The sequence below is a fragment of the Pyrgilauda ruficollis genome, unplaced genomic scaffold, assembly GCF_017590135.1.
Source record: "Pyrgilauda ruficollis isolate IOZ18807 unplaced genomic scaffold, ASM1759013v1 scaffold9, whole genome shotgun sequence".
NCBI classification, from domain to species: domain Eukaryota; kingdom Metazoa; phylum Chordata; class Aves; order Passeriformes; family Passeridae; genus Pyrgilauda; species Pyrgilauda ruficollis.
Window position 1 is genome coordinate 5405892 of NW_024531043.1, and position 13548 is coordinate 5419439.

The following is a 13548-nucleotide window of genomic DNA, read 5'->3' on the forward strand; positions in this document are numbered from 1 at the left end:
AATTCAGTTTTAGGTCATTCAACAAAAATTGACCCATCACTGAATTATTGCAGCTGTGTCATTTATTTAAAAACACCTTTCTCTCCATATGGTGATACAGTATGTACTGATGAATATTTTCTACCTGTCTCAGTCACACCTGCACAGGGAGCAACATGTGGAGAAGAGCTGGGAGGTAGCAGTGGCAGTTTGGCTGCAGCAAAGTGGGCTCTGCATTGTCACTGACTGTGCCTGCCTTGCATTCTGAGCTCGTGCAGGGAAGATCTCAAAGGCACCCACAAACCCTGCTAGCTCCTGTCCATGCTGTGTGACTGTGTGGAGCTTTGGGAACAAAAATAAATGCCAAAAACATCAACAGCCTATAACAACAATGTACAGTGAAGCAGATAAAATGACTCACAGGTCTTCTCTGCAGTGCTGTTAGCAGCCTATATATTTTCAGGGCAGAAAATAATCTGGAATTGTCTGAGTCTCCATCAAAATCCTGCCTTTCAAGAGTTCTTGGCTTTCCCTAAAAGTCAAATTTTATAAGTAGTAAGTCTTTGGGCATTCAGTCCTGGTCATCCTACTTGCATTATTCTAGGAGAAAAAAATACAAGCTGATGTCGTTCCTCACAAAGCTTTCTCCATGGTCAGTGGATGCAAGTGGGTTTCAACCTTTGCTTTATTACATGACCCATATATATCAAACTGCTGGATTTTTTTGTCTGCTTCTCTGCCCAGTCTTCACTCAGAGAGGGAAGGAGCATCCTGTCATCATCATCCAAGAGGATCAGTGGGCTGAGATGTAAACAGGTTGGCCAATCCAGGCACAAGGAAATGGTGGAAATAGAGCCATAAAGTTCAGACTGTCAAGAGCTGAGGTTGGGAGCACTGCTATGCAGTAACCCAGCACTGGATCCTTGTAACTTACCATGGATCTTACTGGGAGCCAAGAGCAGACTGCATCACCACCCTTTGAAGTTGCTTCACACAAGGCAATCCCTGCAGGAATTTTTCTTCAAAGGTACCCAGTCAACAAACACTACATGCAAACAAACAGCACAGAAATTCTAAGAGAAATTTAGGGCTCAAATTGTAGGGCAAGCAGCTCAGATTTTACTACCTACATAATTCAAACTCAATTAGAACTGGCAAAATCAATACACCAATGAGGGCATACTGAAGGAAAACTCCTCCCTAAGCTATCTTTCCCATAGGTGAATTTAAAGGATGAAAGAGCAAGGAAGAAATTGGGAAAGACATTGGAAATGTTCAGTGATAACTGATTTAATAACTTGTCTAAATGTAGGGAGAGATTAGAAGGCAGGAATAAAGAAACCAGTTTACGTAATGTGAGTAAGAAATTTTGTGAAATAAAATCAAAAGAAGACAAACTGTAATTCTTCCCAACTGGCCTAACACGTTAGATCTGAAATTATAAACTCTTTTGGGCAGTGGCTCCCACTCTAGGGCTGTCAGCACCTGACATACCCATTCCTAACTCTCATTTTTCTACACTGGAGGGTTAATGCCCACATGGAGGGTGGCACATGTGCATGGCCTTGGTGGCACACTCCATGCTCTTGCTGCCCTCACTGACCCTGGCAGGCTGTGGGACACCCCAGGGCTGGCCAAAGGTTTGTTTAAGTGACAGAAATTCAGCAGCTCCTCAGAGTGCTGGCCTGGGGCAGAGCTCAGCACTGGCCATGACTGCTGTCATTAACAGAGAGAGCAGATTTACAGTTAATGGGGAGGAAAAAGGAGTCATCCTGCATAGACATGCCAAGGAGGCCCTCTGCTTCCCACAAAATAGCAACAGCTAGAGCTGGAAGCCCATTTTCTAGAAGGTTCTGACTTGCCAACAGCAAAGTCACAGTCCATCTAGAGTTTTTATAGTGCAGGCAGGGCTGCACAGTCACTGTACTTAGTAAACCGTGCATGGCATTTGGGGATCTCCCTGTTTTGGCAGCCTGGTTATTCTGGGGCACCTCCCTGCTTGCTTTCCACTAAACCCTACCAGTCCTTCAGTTCTAGCCCCAGTGGGGCTGGGCTTCATATCTTCCCAGTTTGAGAATTTGTAATAAATTTATTTGGAAGCAAACAAACCAAGCAACCTACCAAAATGAAATGAAAATTGCAGAACTCCCTCTTAAAGCCAAACCTCTTTTCAGAAGCAGGGAGAGGGGCAGGCAGAACGATGGGGTCCTGCATTCCAACAGCCCCTGCCCTGCCTGGTGTTACGCACTTGGATGAGCGTCCTTCACCTCCCCTTCCTCACTCATTCCCAAGGAGGGCAGGGACTGCACTGTAAGCAAGGAAGTCCTTGAGAGAACACAAAGGGTTGAAATGCCTGACCAGCCATAAACAAACAGCTATGTGAGAAATATCCTTAAGACTCTGAAAGTGATTCTCATGCCAGCAGAGCAAGCAAACTATTAATATTCCTAGCAGAGATCCAGAATCCACTGCACTGCTCTATTCTCTGTCATCTCCTACTGTGCTCTTTGTACTATTTTGATTTCTCTATACGCAACAATTAAGTGCAGAGATGGAAGCATTCTCAATTCTCATTTGTTGAAGAACTCTCAGCAAAAAGGCAGCAAACCAAAGTTATGTGAATTTCAAAAAAATTAAATCTGTCAGTCTCTCTATTAACCTTCCCTTTTCAGAACTTTTAGTAATCAATAGCACTTCTGAATCTCTACATTACAGTATCAAACAAAAATTAAACTCTACTGTAAAAAAACCTCAGAAGCCAAGTTCCTCCCTTCACATACATGTAAGAACCTACCTGAAGGTCGAGACATTCACAAGTTTTCTACCATTACCAAATTTGGGACCACACAAGTACCGCAAGAAGGTTTTCAAAAAGCTTGGTATCTTCTTTCGCCTTACTCCTGTTTCACCTATCCCATGTTCATGCATATATCCAGTTATTGATATTCCTGATAATACCAAATACTATGGCAAGGTTACTTTTTAAGCAACATCTGGAATTATTTTATCATCACAAATAAATTATTTTGCAAAAATAAATGCTGGTTTACATTCCTCTCTCAGGATCTAAGAGAATCTACTCAAGAATAACACAGAAATGTCACACACTCATTCTCAGAAAACAAAACCCACCAGCTGCAAAATTATGTCCATAATAATGGTACAAACTTAACAGAGTAGGTCCTCTGTTTTAACAGATATTATGGGGGAAGAGGATCAATGAAGTTGTAATAAAAAAAATTTGGGAAATAAATGCAACAACTCTTCATTAACAATAAGCACCTTTATTGACTGTCTTACCATTCAACACTCATTCCATTCAATCTCTTCAACTGATGAACTGCAGTCCAGTTTAGCATTTAAATAAAAGATAATGCAATTTGACTTGTACAAAAAGTGTTATACCTGGGTGGCACAGAATTGAAGTTCTATTTAAAAAAGCCATAGACAATAAACAAATAATCACCACCTGTGATTTGAAAATTAAGTCCTATGTATTTCAAAGTAAAAATTAACACATATCCTCCATATGATGTTATGCTTGTAAAAATGCCTACAAAAATGTTTGTTCAGAAGGCAGACTGGTTGGAAAGTATTTTCTATTCCACCATTTAACAAATGACATCACTTCACAAGAACTACTAGGCAGCAAAATATTTCAGGTGAATTTCACACATTAAAAGAACCCCTGACATCAGCATGTCCCAATGATTTCAGTAGGGCCCATTCAGCTCAGCACAGCAAAAAAAATCTGTGTAGTACAGTCTAAAATTCAGCTACATATCATTTGTTACAAGATTTAATTCAATGCTCATGAAATTTAAAAATCAAATCACCTAAGAGTCCAGTCATCAGATACTGGTTATTCCCATTCTTTTTCCTTGCTGTTTTTAGAATTTTATGTCTGTGTTATGAAGGGCATAAGCTACTTCCCAATGTTTAAGATCTCTTCAAAACTGATTAGCAAACTTTTTGAGAAACTGGAAAACTGCTTTTTATAAAGAATTTTATAAATAAAAATGGTTGGGTTTTTCTTGCTATCTTCTTCTGACTTTATTAAGCTTCTATCCAAGCCAATAAAATTAACCAGAGCTATTTTGCTGCAAGAACACCAGCTTATATGCCAACATGAATATGTAGGCAAAATAGTTTATTTTATCAAAAATCAGCACATGAGTGCAAATTAAACTTCTTCTGAAAGTCCTGGACTCTACACAGTTTAAGTTTTTCAACAGTATCCAAGAAGAAATAAAAGTCCATTGGAGGAAACAGTAAGAAAAGCTACTGAAGTAAATCCTTCACTATACATGCAAAATGGCATTTCCTGGAAAAGCAAAAATCATGTGATTATTTTCCTTTAAATTTCCTTTTCCTGTAGGATGGAAAATTATTCTAAGAGATAAAAAACATCATCACTATTATAAAATAGTGGTGTCTCCTCATGTCAGTTAGACTTAAGTTTGTTATCAGCAAAAATCAATATGAAAGCAAAGACAAGCAATTCAGTTGTAGCACAAAGTCTTTTATACCCATGCACCATCTTTTTCCCCCTGCAAAGGAAACCCAGTGTGGGAAATGATCCTTTAAAACAAGGCCATTAAAACCAAACAAAAAAAAAATCAATAAAACAAGAAAACCTAAGCAAAGGCAGGCATACATTACTGAGGCAGTGGATGGGATTGTTAGGAGGAGTTAGACCTCTGTATAGATTCCACATGGCTGAGATCCTGGGTTTCTACTCTGCTTGGATCAGGGCATTCTCAAAGAAAAAATATGGATTTGTTTCTTATTCCCAAAGTAAAACCAGGGATTTATTTTTTATTTCCCTTCCCTGCCTGTGTTTTTAAAGCATCAAAGATATCCAGGATGCACTGATTATTTCATAAGGCCAAAACAATGAAACATTTGCTCAAAAATAAAAGTTAATTCTGTGAAGCAATTTAGACTAAAAATGGAATAGCTTAACATTAAAAGGCAGCAGAGTTCACCCTTAAATCAAAAATTTTTGCTTGGATTCAAGCTCCAGATTTCTTACTACACATGACAGAACCAGATTCTCCAGTGACATTTTTGCTCCATTTGCCATAACTTAGTCAAGAAAATCTCACTCAGTGCCCATCCTTGTTATCAGAGCAAACACTGAGTTGTGACACAGCTGCTTACAGGTGAAGGCAGATTTTACACTAAAAGGAGTGTTATTTCAACAAATAAGAAACTAAACCAGGTATAATCAAAATTTCGACCTTCCTTCACTGAGGTACTTAACATATGAACACTAACAACGGTATAATTTACAAAATAAATGTATCAGCTGTCTTGAGGCATCAAATTATATAATTAATAAATATTCTAACAGAGTAAGATAATTAATCATGGTATAAACCCAAATAGTAAAATGATATATTAATATTAATAGGATATTTATAATTCTTTATGTGCATAAATGATACAAACTGAAAAATTAAAAAGCAATTAAAGGTGGTTAATTGCTCTTTAATTTTTATGTCCCTCCAAGAGATTTTTTTTTTGGGAGGGGGGACTAAAATCAATGCCATCAGTAACAAAGGGAACAGAGGCTCACCTTAAATCTAATTCACAACTCAACCCTGCCAGTAGGCCAGAAATAGTATTTTTTCCATAATACTATGTCCAATAAGTGTAGCTTTTTTAGTGATTTATTTTTCTACAAGTGAACTTTCTGGAGACAGTAAAACAAGAAAGGCTCAGTTTCTCTTATATCCTTAACAACTGGATGCACCTTGTGGCAAGTGAGCTCAAGGTAACACATCCCTTGAAACAGGAATGAGTGGGGTGTGAATGTGACATCTGTGAAGGGGACAAGCCTGACAGCCCTGAACACCAAAGTCTTTCTTTAATTCCTAAGGCAAGGTGGCACTAGTTCAAAAGAAGTAAATCTCTTCCTAGCCACACGCTGTCACCTGTGATGTCCCAATAGTGACACAGGTCCCTTGGCCTCTCCAAACAGGAGCACCTTGCTTGCTTTCATGACAGACAGCAAGCTCTCACTGTCATGTCTTCAGGCTGGAGAAGAACTGTGATTTTGTTCTACAGTGACCCTCACAAAAGAACAAAACAAAGTGAAAGCCCACTTTCTATCTGGAAGACTCAAAAATGGTTTGGGCTTTTCTTCATTTGGAATTATTCATACCTGCTAAGCCAATGCAGATGCATGTGAACCATAGTGGAGTTTCTTAACAGTCACATTACCTAGCAAAGCCCAGCATCTGCTCCATCTGTAATCACATCTGAAATAAATGCTAAAGAACAGTCTTCTACAATCTGTTTGTGCACTATCAGATCAACTCTCCATTTCTAAAATGGAAGCTGTTTTTTCAAATAACCACCTAAATGAATAAGCTGAGAAAGAGCAGAAAATTAAAAACAGATGGTGACCACTTCTGCAAAAGAATCTTTAAGAGCACACACATTTAAATCCTGATTTTGTTACCCAAACATTTTGGGTCACTGTCAATGAACATTTCTTACAGACCATAAGATACCCTTAGAGATCTTTACTGACAAGACTGTAAAGGCAAAAGTATTTAGTTACCCAAACATAAAAACCACAATTTGTGGATGCACCATTTGGGCAAAGTCATCTTAGGAAACAGAACACACACAGGATATTACCATTACTGCATGACACCCTTGATATTTTACAACTTCCATGGAACAGTTCATTCCTTAAGCCCCAGAAATGCTGCAGAACAGTCACTTAAAAATATTTTTACAGCTGGAAATCAGCATTTTTTCTGAATTCAACGTATCTGTAGGTAAACAGAATTGGCAACATTTCTTTTGAACAAAGCAGCACATTCTGTTCCCCCTGCCCCCTCCCCAAAACAGAGGCAAAAATGCAGCTCCTTTTCTCATCACAGCTCCCAGGCCAAGGGCACTGCAGCTCTGTGGAGTGAGAATTCCTCCACGCACACGATGCAGTTACACAACTGAGCAGGGCGTCCTGACCAAGCGCTGAGGGATTCCACTCCACATGCACTTTTCCCATGTACACTAAGAGGAAATGTATTGTGCTGACTTAAGGCTGTGTAATTTTAATGACAACAAAACCAGTAACAGAGCAGAAAAAAAGGAGAAACAGATACCGCCCAAGATTTTTTTTAAGAGATCGGTTGAGATGAGGCATTCAGGATGAACCAAAACTGAACAAAAGAAATTCTAAAAATCCTTCAAAGCTGCCGGACTTTCCTATCAGTGTTTTTAATGTTGACATCCAGTGTCTCTACTTTCTTTGTGAGCCGATCCAACATATCATCCTGCTCTTCTATTTCCGTCTGCAGGCCAAGAGCAAGGCTCTTCAGGCGACTCAGCCCAGAAGACATCTCATCTGTCAGGCAGAGAGGGACCATAAGGAATCACAGTGCTGTAACACAGATTATCTAAATGGACACTATCAGGATTCCTTCTTCTCCAAAAGCCTGGGCTAGAAAACGTTAGATACAATTCCTCAAGTGTGAGCATTCCTCTGAAATAGAGGAAGCACTGGTACGTTCATAGTTGTACTGTTACTACCAGAAAAAGTCACTTCCTCCTTTTTCACATTTTACATTTGGTGTTAAACATTTGCTTAACACCAAATTGGGTCTTTATCAAATGACATACCCTCTAATGTAGTTTTTACCTTTTTTACATTTTTAAAAAATGTAACACATAGAAAATTTGGTACATATTATCTCTGCTCAGCATACACAGTATGCTCACTACCTCAACTGTTTTTCTTTAAATTTCATGCAGAGATTATACCAGTGCACTGAAGATTAAAGCAGTTATTTATCATATATGAAAAATTCCCATTTCTAGATTTTGTAACTGACCAAAAGGTGACAATCTCATTGCATGATTGATTGGTATAAATGCTTCTTGAAGTTAGTAAGTTTTCCATAGCTTGTGAACAGAAAAAATGGGCTTCCACTAGCTCTTATGACCAACTATTTCTCTTTGATTTATTCCTTTCTGATTTTTTCCCAACCTCTTCTTTCTAGGTCAGCAACACAGTGACACATGTAAGCAAACAGGCACTTTGTCTATATGCTACAGAACAAAGGAAGGCAAACTCAGCTGAATGATTTTGAGGAGTAATAAAAGAAATGCAGCAAATCTACAAATTAAATATTTAGTGCCTTTCAATTCTTAGCAATTTTTAGCAAAACATGTGTTTCAAAAGCTGTGCATTGTTTTAAATTACTTAGGTCTAAACCGATGCACCATGTAGATAGTTTTGAAATGCAAATAGAAGCAAATGACTTTTTAAATTATCATCAAATTTTACACATTAACTAAACAAAAAAGTGTTGGCAATGTATCACTTAATAATTCTATCTGCTTAGGAATCAAAAATTCCCAATTGTATAATATCAAACAGCTTCAGTTTCCTCACTCACCTAAGTTGGTATCAATTTTCTGGTGGTAAGCTCGCAGCTGTTGGTTCTTTGGGTAGGCATCCCTTTGCACTGAAGAAACTAAATCTGCTTTGTTGAAGTCATTGTCTGTCAAGAGTACAGAGTACAGAATATTATATAACGAAAAAGCATGTGAGAAGAGGTTTTGAGGTGTTACTAAGGCTGTTAAAAATCAGTTTGCACACAGCTGCCAGGTAATCACATACCCAGAGTAATGGGAGTAGTCCGAGACCACTGTCTATAGGAGCTCCCAAGATGAACACTTAAGCTACAATTATGCTGCTTTGGGCTGCCGCTTGCAGGAGCGGGGAGAGAAAAGCCAAGCGAGCCCCCAGCGGGACCAAGGGCTGGGCGGGAGCCGCTCTGCCCTCTGCTGGACAGAGCCCGGCACCACACGCAGGGGCTGCGACCGAGCCCCCAGAGCCTTCACTCCCCTACTCACACATCATCATCCTCATCATCCACATCCCGCTGGCTTCCCGCTCTGACTGTGTGAGATAGCCCAGGCTCACTTGATAACGAAACAGTTATTTAGTACGGAAAAGCCCTCACAGAAGTTAACAGATTGAGAGGAGGAGGAATGAGGCCAAACTGCATACACCACCTCCTGAGAATCAATAAATAGCTTCAGTATGAAGGGTTAGAATCCATGTCTGAAATAACAAGGACAATGTATCTGAAAACTATGACAAACAGTGGTTAAAAGGAGACCCCATGCGCATGCAACATTTTGGCAAACTTAGTGAAACCCTGTCTGCACACTGTGTGCATTCTCTGCAAATATAAGCACTGGGTGCTTTTAGTCTCTAGCAGGTATAACATCCTCACTATGGAGATAAAGAGTTTAATGGAAACAATTCCTTAGAATTCAAAGCATGAAAGCTGGAATACAAAATTCCAGATGTTAGGCAGCAAGGTAAGTCAGCAGCTGGGCAGGCTGAAGGGGCTCTGCCTTCACCACTCTGCAAGTTAGCCCCACATAGATGACAGGCATTCAGTGTAAAATAAAGTTAACAAACCTGAATCATCTAGCTTCCTTAAATTTGGATGGCTTTCCTGGTATTTTGACTCTTGTTCTTTACTAGACATCATTGCTTCTTTTAACCTAGTTAAAAAAAAAAAATTAAAAAAAAGAAAGTATTGCTGTTGACCTCAGCATTAAAGAAAAAGGGTAGCTAGACCACCTCAGGAGTTTACAGGAGTTTGAAAGAACCAACAGATGTTTTGTTTTCTGATTTTCTGATGACATTTCAGAGATGCTGTGGGAGACAAGTCCCAAATAAAAAGTCTACATTATTTACCTGCTGTTAGCGTAATATTCAGGGGCTCCATTCTGCTCTGGCTTGCTCTCTGGTGGTTTGGCTTTGAAGTAGTTTACCAAGCCCCCCCAAACACTCTTGATGCTGTTGATGTGCCTTTGACTGGTTTTCAAGTCCTGGTCCATCTTATCCACCATCTGCTCCGTGCGCTTCAGAGCCTCTCCCTGACGGACGAGCTCCTGAGGGGCAGTGACAGAAAACAGGTCACACAGCCAGGATAAACTGAGACACCACACAACGGGCACTGAAGGGGACACTGAGGAAATATTGGCATTCCTTCATCTGTGCAGATTATTTCTGAGGGCAAACAGCTTTTTCCCTCGCTCCTCTTCCTCCAGGGCATTTCCATCAACAGCTGCTCCTCAGCCACTGCACGAAGCAGCTCTAAAATCCTCATCCCTGTGACATGCTGGGTTCCTGGCACCTACCACAAACAATCCAGGAGTTTTATGGTTTTCTGTACTTTTGTCAAGCTGACATTTTCATCTATGGCTGACCACCAGATGGGTGATGTGGTGGAAATGCACAGGTTTATGGCAAGGGAATGAGCAAGCAGGACAACTCCTAGTTAGGAATGGCACCTTCATAGGGAAGGGGTTCTATCTTCACCTTAGTGCGATGCTTCTGATATATTAGAAATAACCAAAGGAAATAAACACAAATAGAATTATTTCTTCAGTCTTCAGAAATATTTTAGCAGTGCAGGATTTAGGAATTTTTCTAATTCAGCAGCACAAGCACTATTCTAAAGTAATCCAAAGATTAATGCTGGCAGGAAAGTTGCCTGCAGCTACCAACAGTGCAAAACAAAGAACTTTTGTTCATATTCTTGCTAAAGTCTGGAAAATTTTAGTTGAATATTCTTTTTTTCCCCCTCTCAATAAAGTACAAATGCACAGACTTCAAGTTTTACCACAGGCTGTGTGTCAAGCCTGAATTCTTGATTCCTCACTTGTGATTTCCAGGACAAACAAATCACGAGTCTGAAAGTTCACAGAAGTCCCACCGAGAACCCTCTGAGCATAAGGACTGGCTGCAGCTTGGGGATGCTCTGGGGTTAATTTAGGCAACCACATCACCCAAGGAACATCCCATTATTGCAGGTGACACAATGGACAAGACTGAGCCCGAGCACAAAGTGCTGAAACAGAGCCCGAGGAATGAAGGAAATGATTAATCAGGGTGAACCGAAGCACATCATAAACAACTAACAGAGAAGCCCTTCATCTAACCAAGGGAACTACTGAAAACTTTTTAGTCCGCTAAAAATTAGTAAGAACTGCTGAAAGCAGCTGAAACACGGCCGAGTCCCAGCCTCAGTACTATTCAGGCACACAGGCTGTAAATGGGATTTTTCCCTCAAAACCCACACGCCACCACCCACAAAACACAGGGACAGGTTGGCTGGAAAACCCCGAGGAAAGGGGGACTTTCCAGGACACTGTCCGGGGGACAGGGAGAGCAGCTCCCCTCCCGGGGGGTGAGCGCAGGGGCAGCGCTCGGGCCCGCGGCCGCTCCTCCCCGGGGCGAACGCTCCGCTCCGGCCCGACCCACCTCGGAGGCGGCCACGCCGATGCGCTCGGACTCGTAGAGCAGCGACAGGGAGCGCGTGGTGCTGTCGGCGGTGGCGGCGGTGCGGCGCAGCACCTCCTGCTGCAGGTACCGCTGCCGGTCCGCGCCGCCCGCCCCGCCGGGACCCGCCGGCGCCACATCCTCCTCCTCGTCCTCCGCGAACGGGTTGTAGCTCCTCGGCAGCGCCGACATGGCCCCGCCGACGCGACAGTGTCCGCGGGGACTCCTCGCCCCTCACGGAACGCCCCTCACCCCCGCCTCGGGCCGCGGCCGCTCCGCTGCTTCCGCCCACGGCACCGAGCGCCGGGCGGAAGCGCTGGGCGCAGCCACCGACCGCCTTCCCCCCCGCGGGGTGGAGTGAGCGCGCCGCAGCGCCGCTGGTAGACAGGCGGCTGCTGGGCGGAACCACTGCGACCGGGGGGAGGTGGGTGGGGGGAAATATGTGGGGGGATGGCGCCGGGACGGCGGCTGCCACGGCCGGGACCGCCGCGGCTCCCTCCGCGGGCCCTGCGGGGCGCGGGAGCAGCGCGGCCACCGCGCGCGGCTTCTACTTCAACACGGTACTGTCACTGGCACGGTCGCTGGCGGTGCAGAACCCGGCGCCTCTGGAGAAGGTGAGGGGCGTTTGTGGGGAGCGGCCGTCACGCGTGGGGCGCTGCGTGCGTGCAGGCTGCGGGGCTGTCACGCGTGGATCCGCGTGTGGCGGGGGGGCCGTGCCGCGGGAGGAGTGGCCGCCGTGTGCGAGGGCTCGCAGCAGCCCGCTCGGCGCCGTTTGTGCCCCTCCTGCGCGCTGGTCGTGCCGTGTGGGGGTGTCCGGCCGCCGCCTTGGCACTGTCACGCGTGGGAAGCGGGGTGGGGGCAGCGAGCGTGCCCGCGGGCCGGGAGATGCCCCAGGGGCTGCGGCTGTGCCTGGGCGGGGCTGTCTGTGGGCTCTGAGGGGGTTCTGTCAGCCCGCTTTGTCCGGCCCTGCCTTCGGGGCAGCTGGGCCTCGGGGATGCTCGTGTGGGCCAGCTTGACCCAAAAATCCCTGTCAGCAGCGCACCCTCGGTGCAAGGAACCGGGTCTTGCTGCGTCTCCCTCAAATCTGTGGAATAAAGTCTTGTGGGAATAATTAGTCGCAACCTAATTAGGGCTGGCTTTCCTCCACGTATCTGGTTAAATCCAGGCGAGGCAGTCAGTGCCGGGTGAAATAAAGCTGTGGGTGAGCTGAAGGGAGAAGCGCGGCGATCCGAGTGTGGGCAGTGCCCCCGGGGGCTGCCCCGCTCCCCGGGCCGTGCTGCTGCCCGCCGCAGGGATGAAGCCGGGTGTGCTGGGACTGGGCACCAAGTGCCAGCGTGTCCGGATTGTATCAGGCAGCAATCGTGACTAAATAGCTGAAAAAAGCACTGCTCTGTGCTGTTGAAAACTATAGTGCTTGTTCTGGGCCCGCTGTCGCAGCCTTCTTTTCTTATTTCTTGCTCTGGAAATGTTCCGCTGGTGTGGCAGCCAACGGTGAATAATTTTTCTGTGCCCTGCTGTTGGTTCACAAATATCCAGGGATTTTATTTTTTTTCCCAATTTGGCAGAATACAGCAGTTCAGTTATAGTAACAGCTCATATCTAGCCAGAGTTGCTCACTCATGTTATTGCACATGTAATCTGATGTGGAACACATGTATCAGCAGTCGTCTTCCAAAGTTCATATTTCCTCTGCTGTATTTTATAGTGAGCAAGAGGATTACCTGCAGGTCTTGAAATTAGGAGGTCTGGCAGTTGAAGGGCCAGAACCTTCTATTCCACTGAGCATCCAGTCAGTTTTTCTAATCCTCTAGGGATGTTTCTTGCTTTAGGAATTTCGAGGTGGGATGTTCAGAGAGTTATCTAAATAGGAAGTGACTTGGCATTCAAACATAGGTGAGTCAAACATAGTTATTTATTATGGAGGGCCTTTCTAGATAGTATTTATTGACATTAAGGAAACAATTGCGACCGGGGGGAGGTGGGTGGGGGGAAATATGTGGAGGGATGGCTGCGCAGGGAGGGGCACGGGCAGGGAGGGCGGGCCACCGGGCGGAAGTGAAGCCGCGCTGGGCGCTGCCATCTTTGTGGCGTGATTGGTGGCCCGTGCTCCCGCGGGAGGCGCTGATCTCGCGGGCGGGGGCGGGTCGAGCTGGCCGGCGCCGTTCCCGCACAACATGGCGGCCGCGGCGGTGGCGGCGGCAGCGGCTGCTGCGGCCACGGCGGCCACGGCGGCGGCGGCC

General features: G+C 44.4%; 2 protein-coding genes across 3 annotated transcripts in view; one reads left to right on the forward strand and one right to left on the reverse strand.

Moving 5' to 3' along the window:
• Positions 1 to 3247: 3247 nt before the first annotated feature.
• Positions 3248 to 11655, reverse strand: SNAP29 (synaptosome associated protein 29). The gene is made up of 5 exons (XM_041488610.1): positions 11291 to 11655; positions 9719 to 9915; positions 9437 to 9522; positions 8400 to 8504; positions 3248 to 7345 (listed from the first exon to the last, which is right to left on the reverse strand). The coding sequence occupies exons 1-5, from the start codon at positions 11498 to 11500 to the stop codon at positions 7188 to 7190; spliced, it is 756 nt and encodes a 251-aa protein (XP_041344544.1). The 5' UTR covers positions 11501 to 11655; the 3' UTR covers positions 3248 to 7187.
• A 111-nt stretch (positions 11656 to 11766) lies between these two features.
• PI4KA (phosphatidylinositol 4-kinase alpha) overlaps positions 11767 to 13548 on the forward strand; it is a 54055-nt gene continuing 52273 nt past the window's right edge. For both annotated transcript variants that reach the window (XM_041488437.1, XM_041488438.1), the window contains exon 1: positions 11767 to 11922. The gene's annotated coding sequence lies outside the window, so the exon portion shown is untranslated. The remainder of the gene's footprint in view (positions 11923 to 13548) is intronic.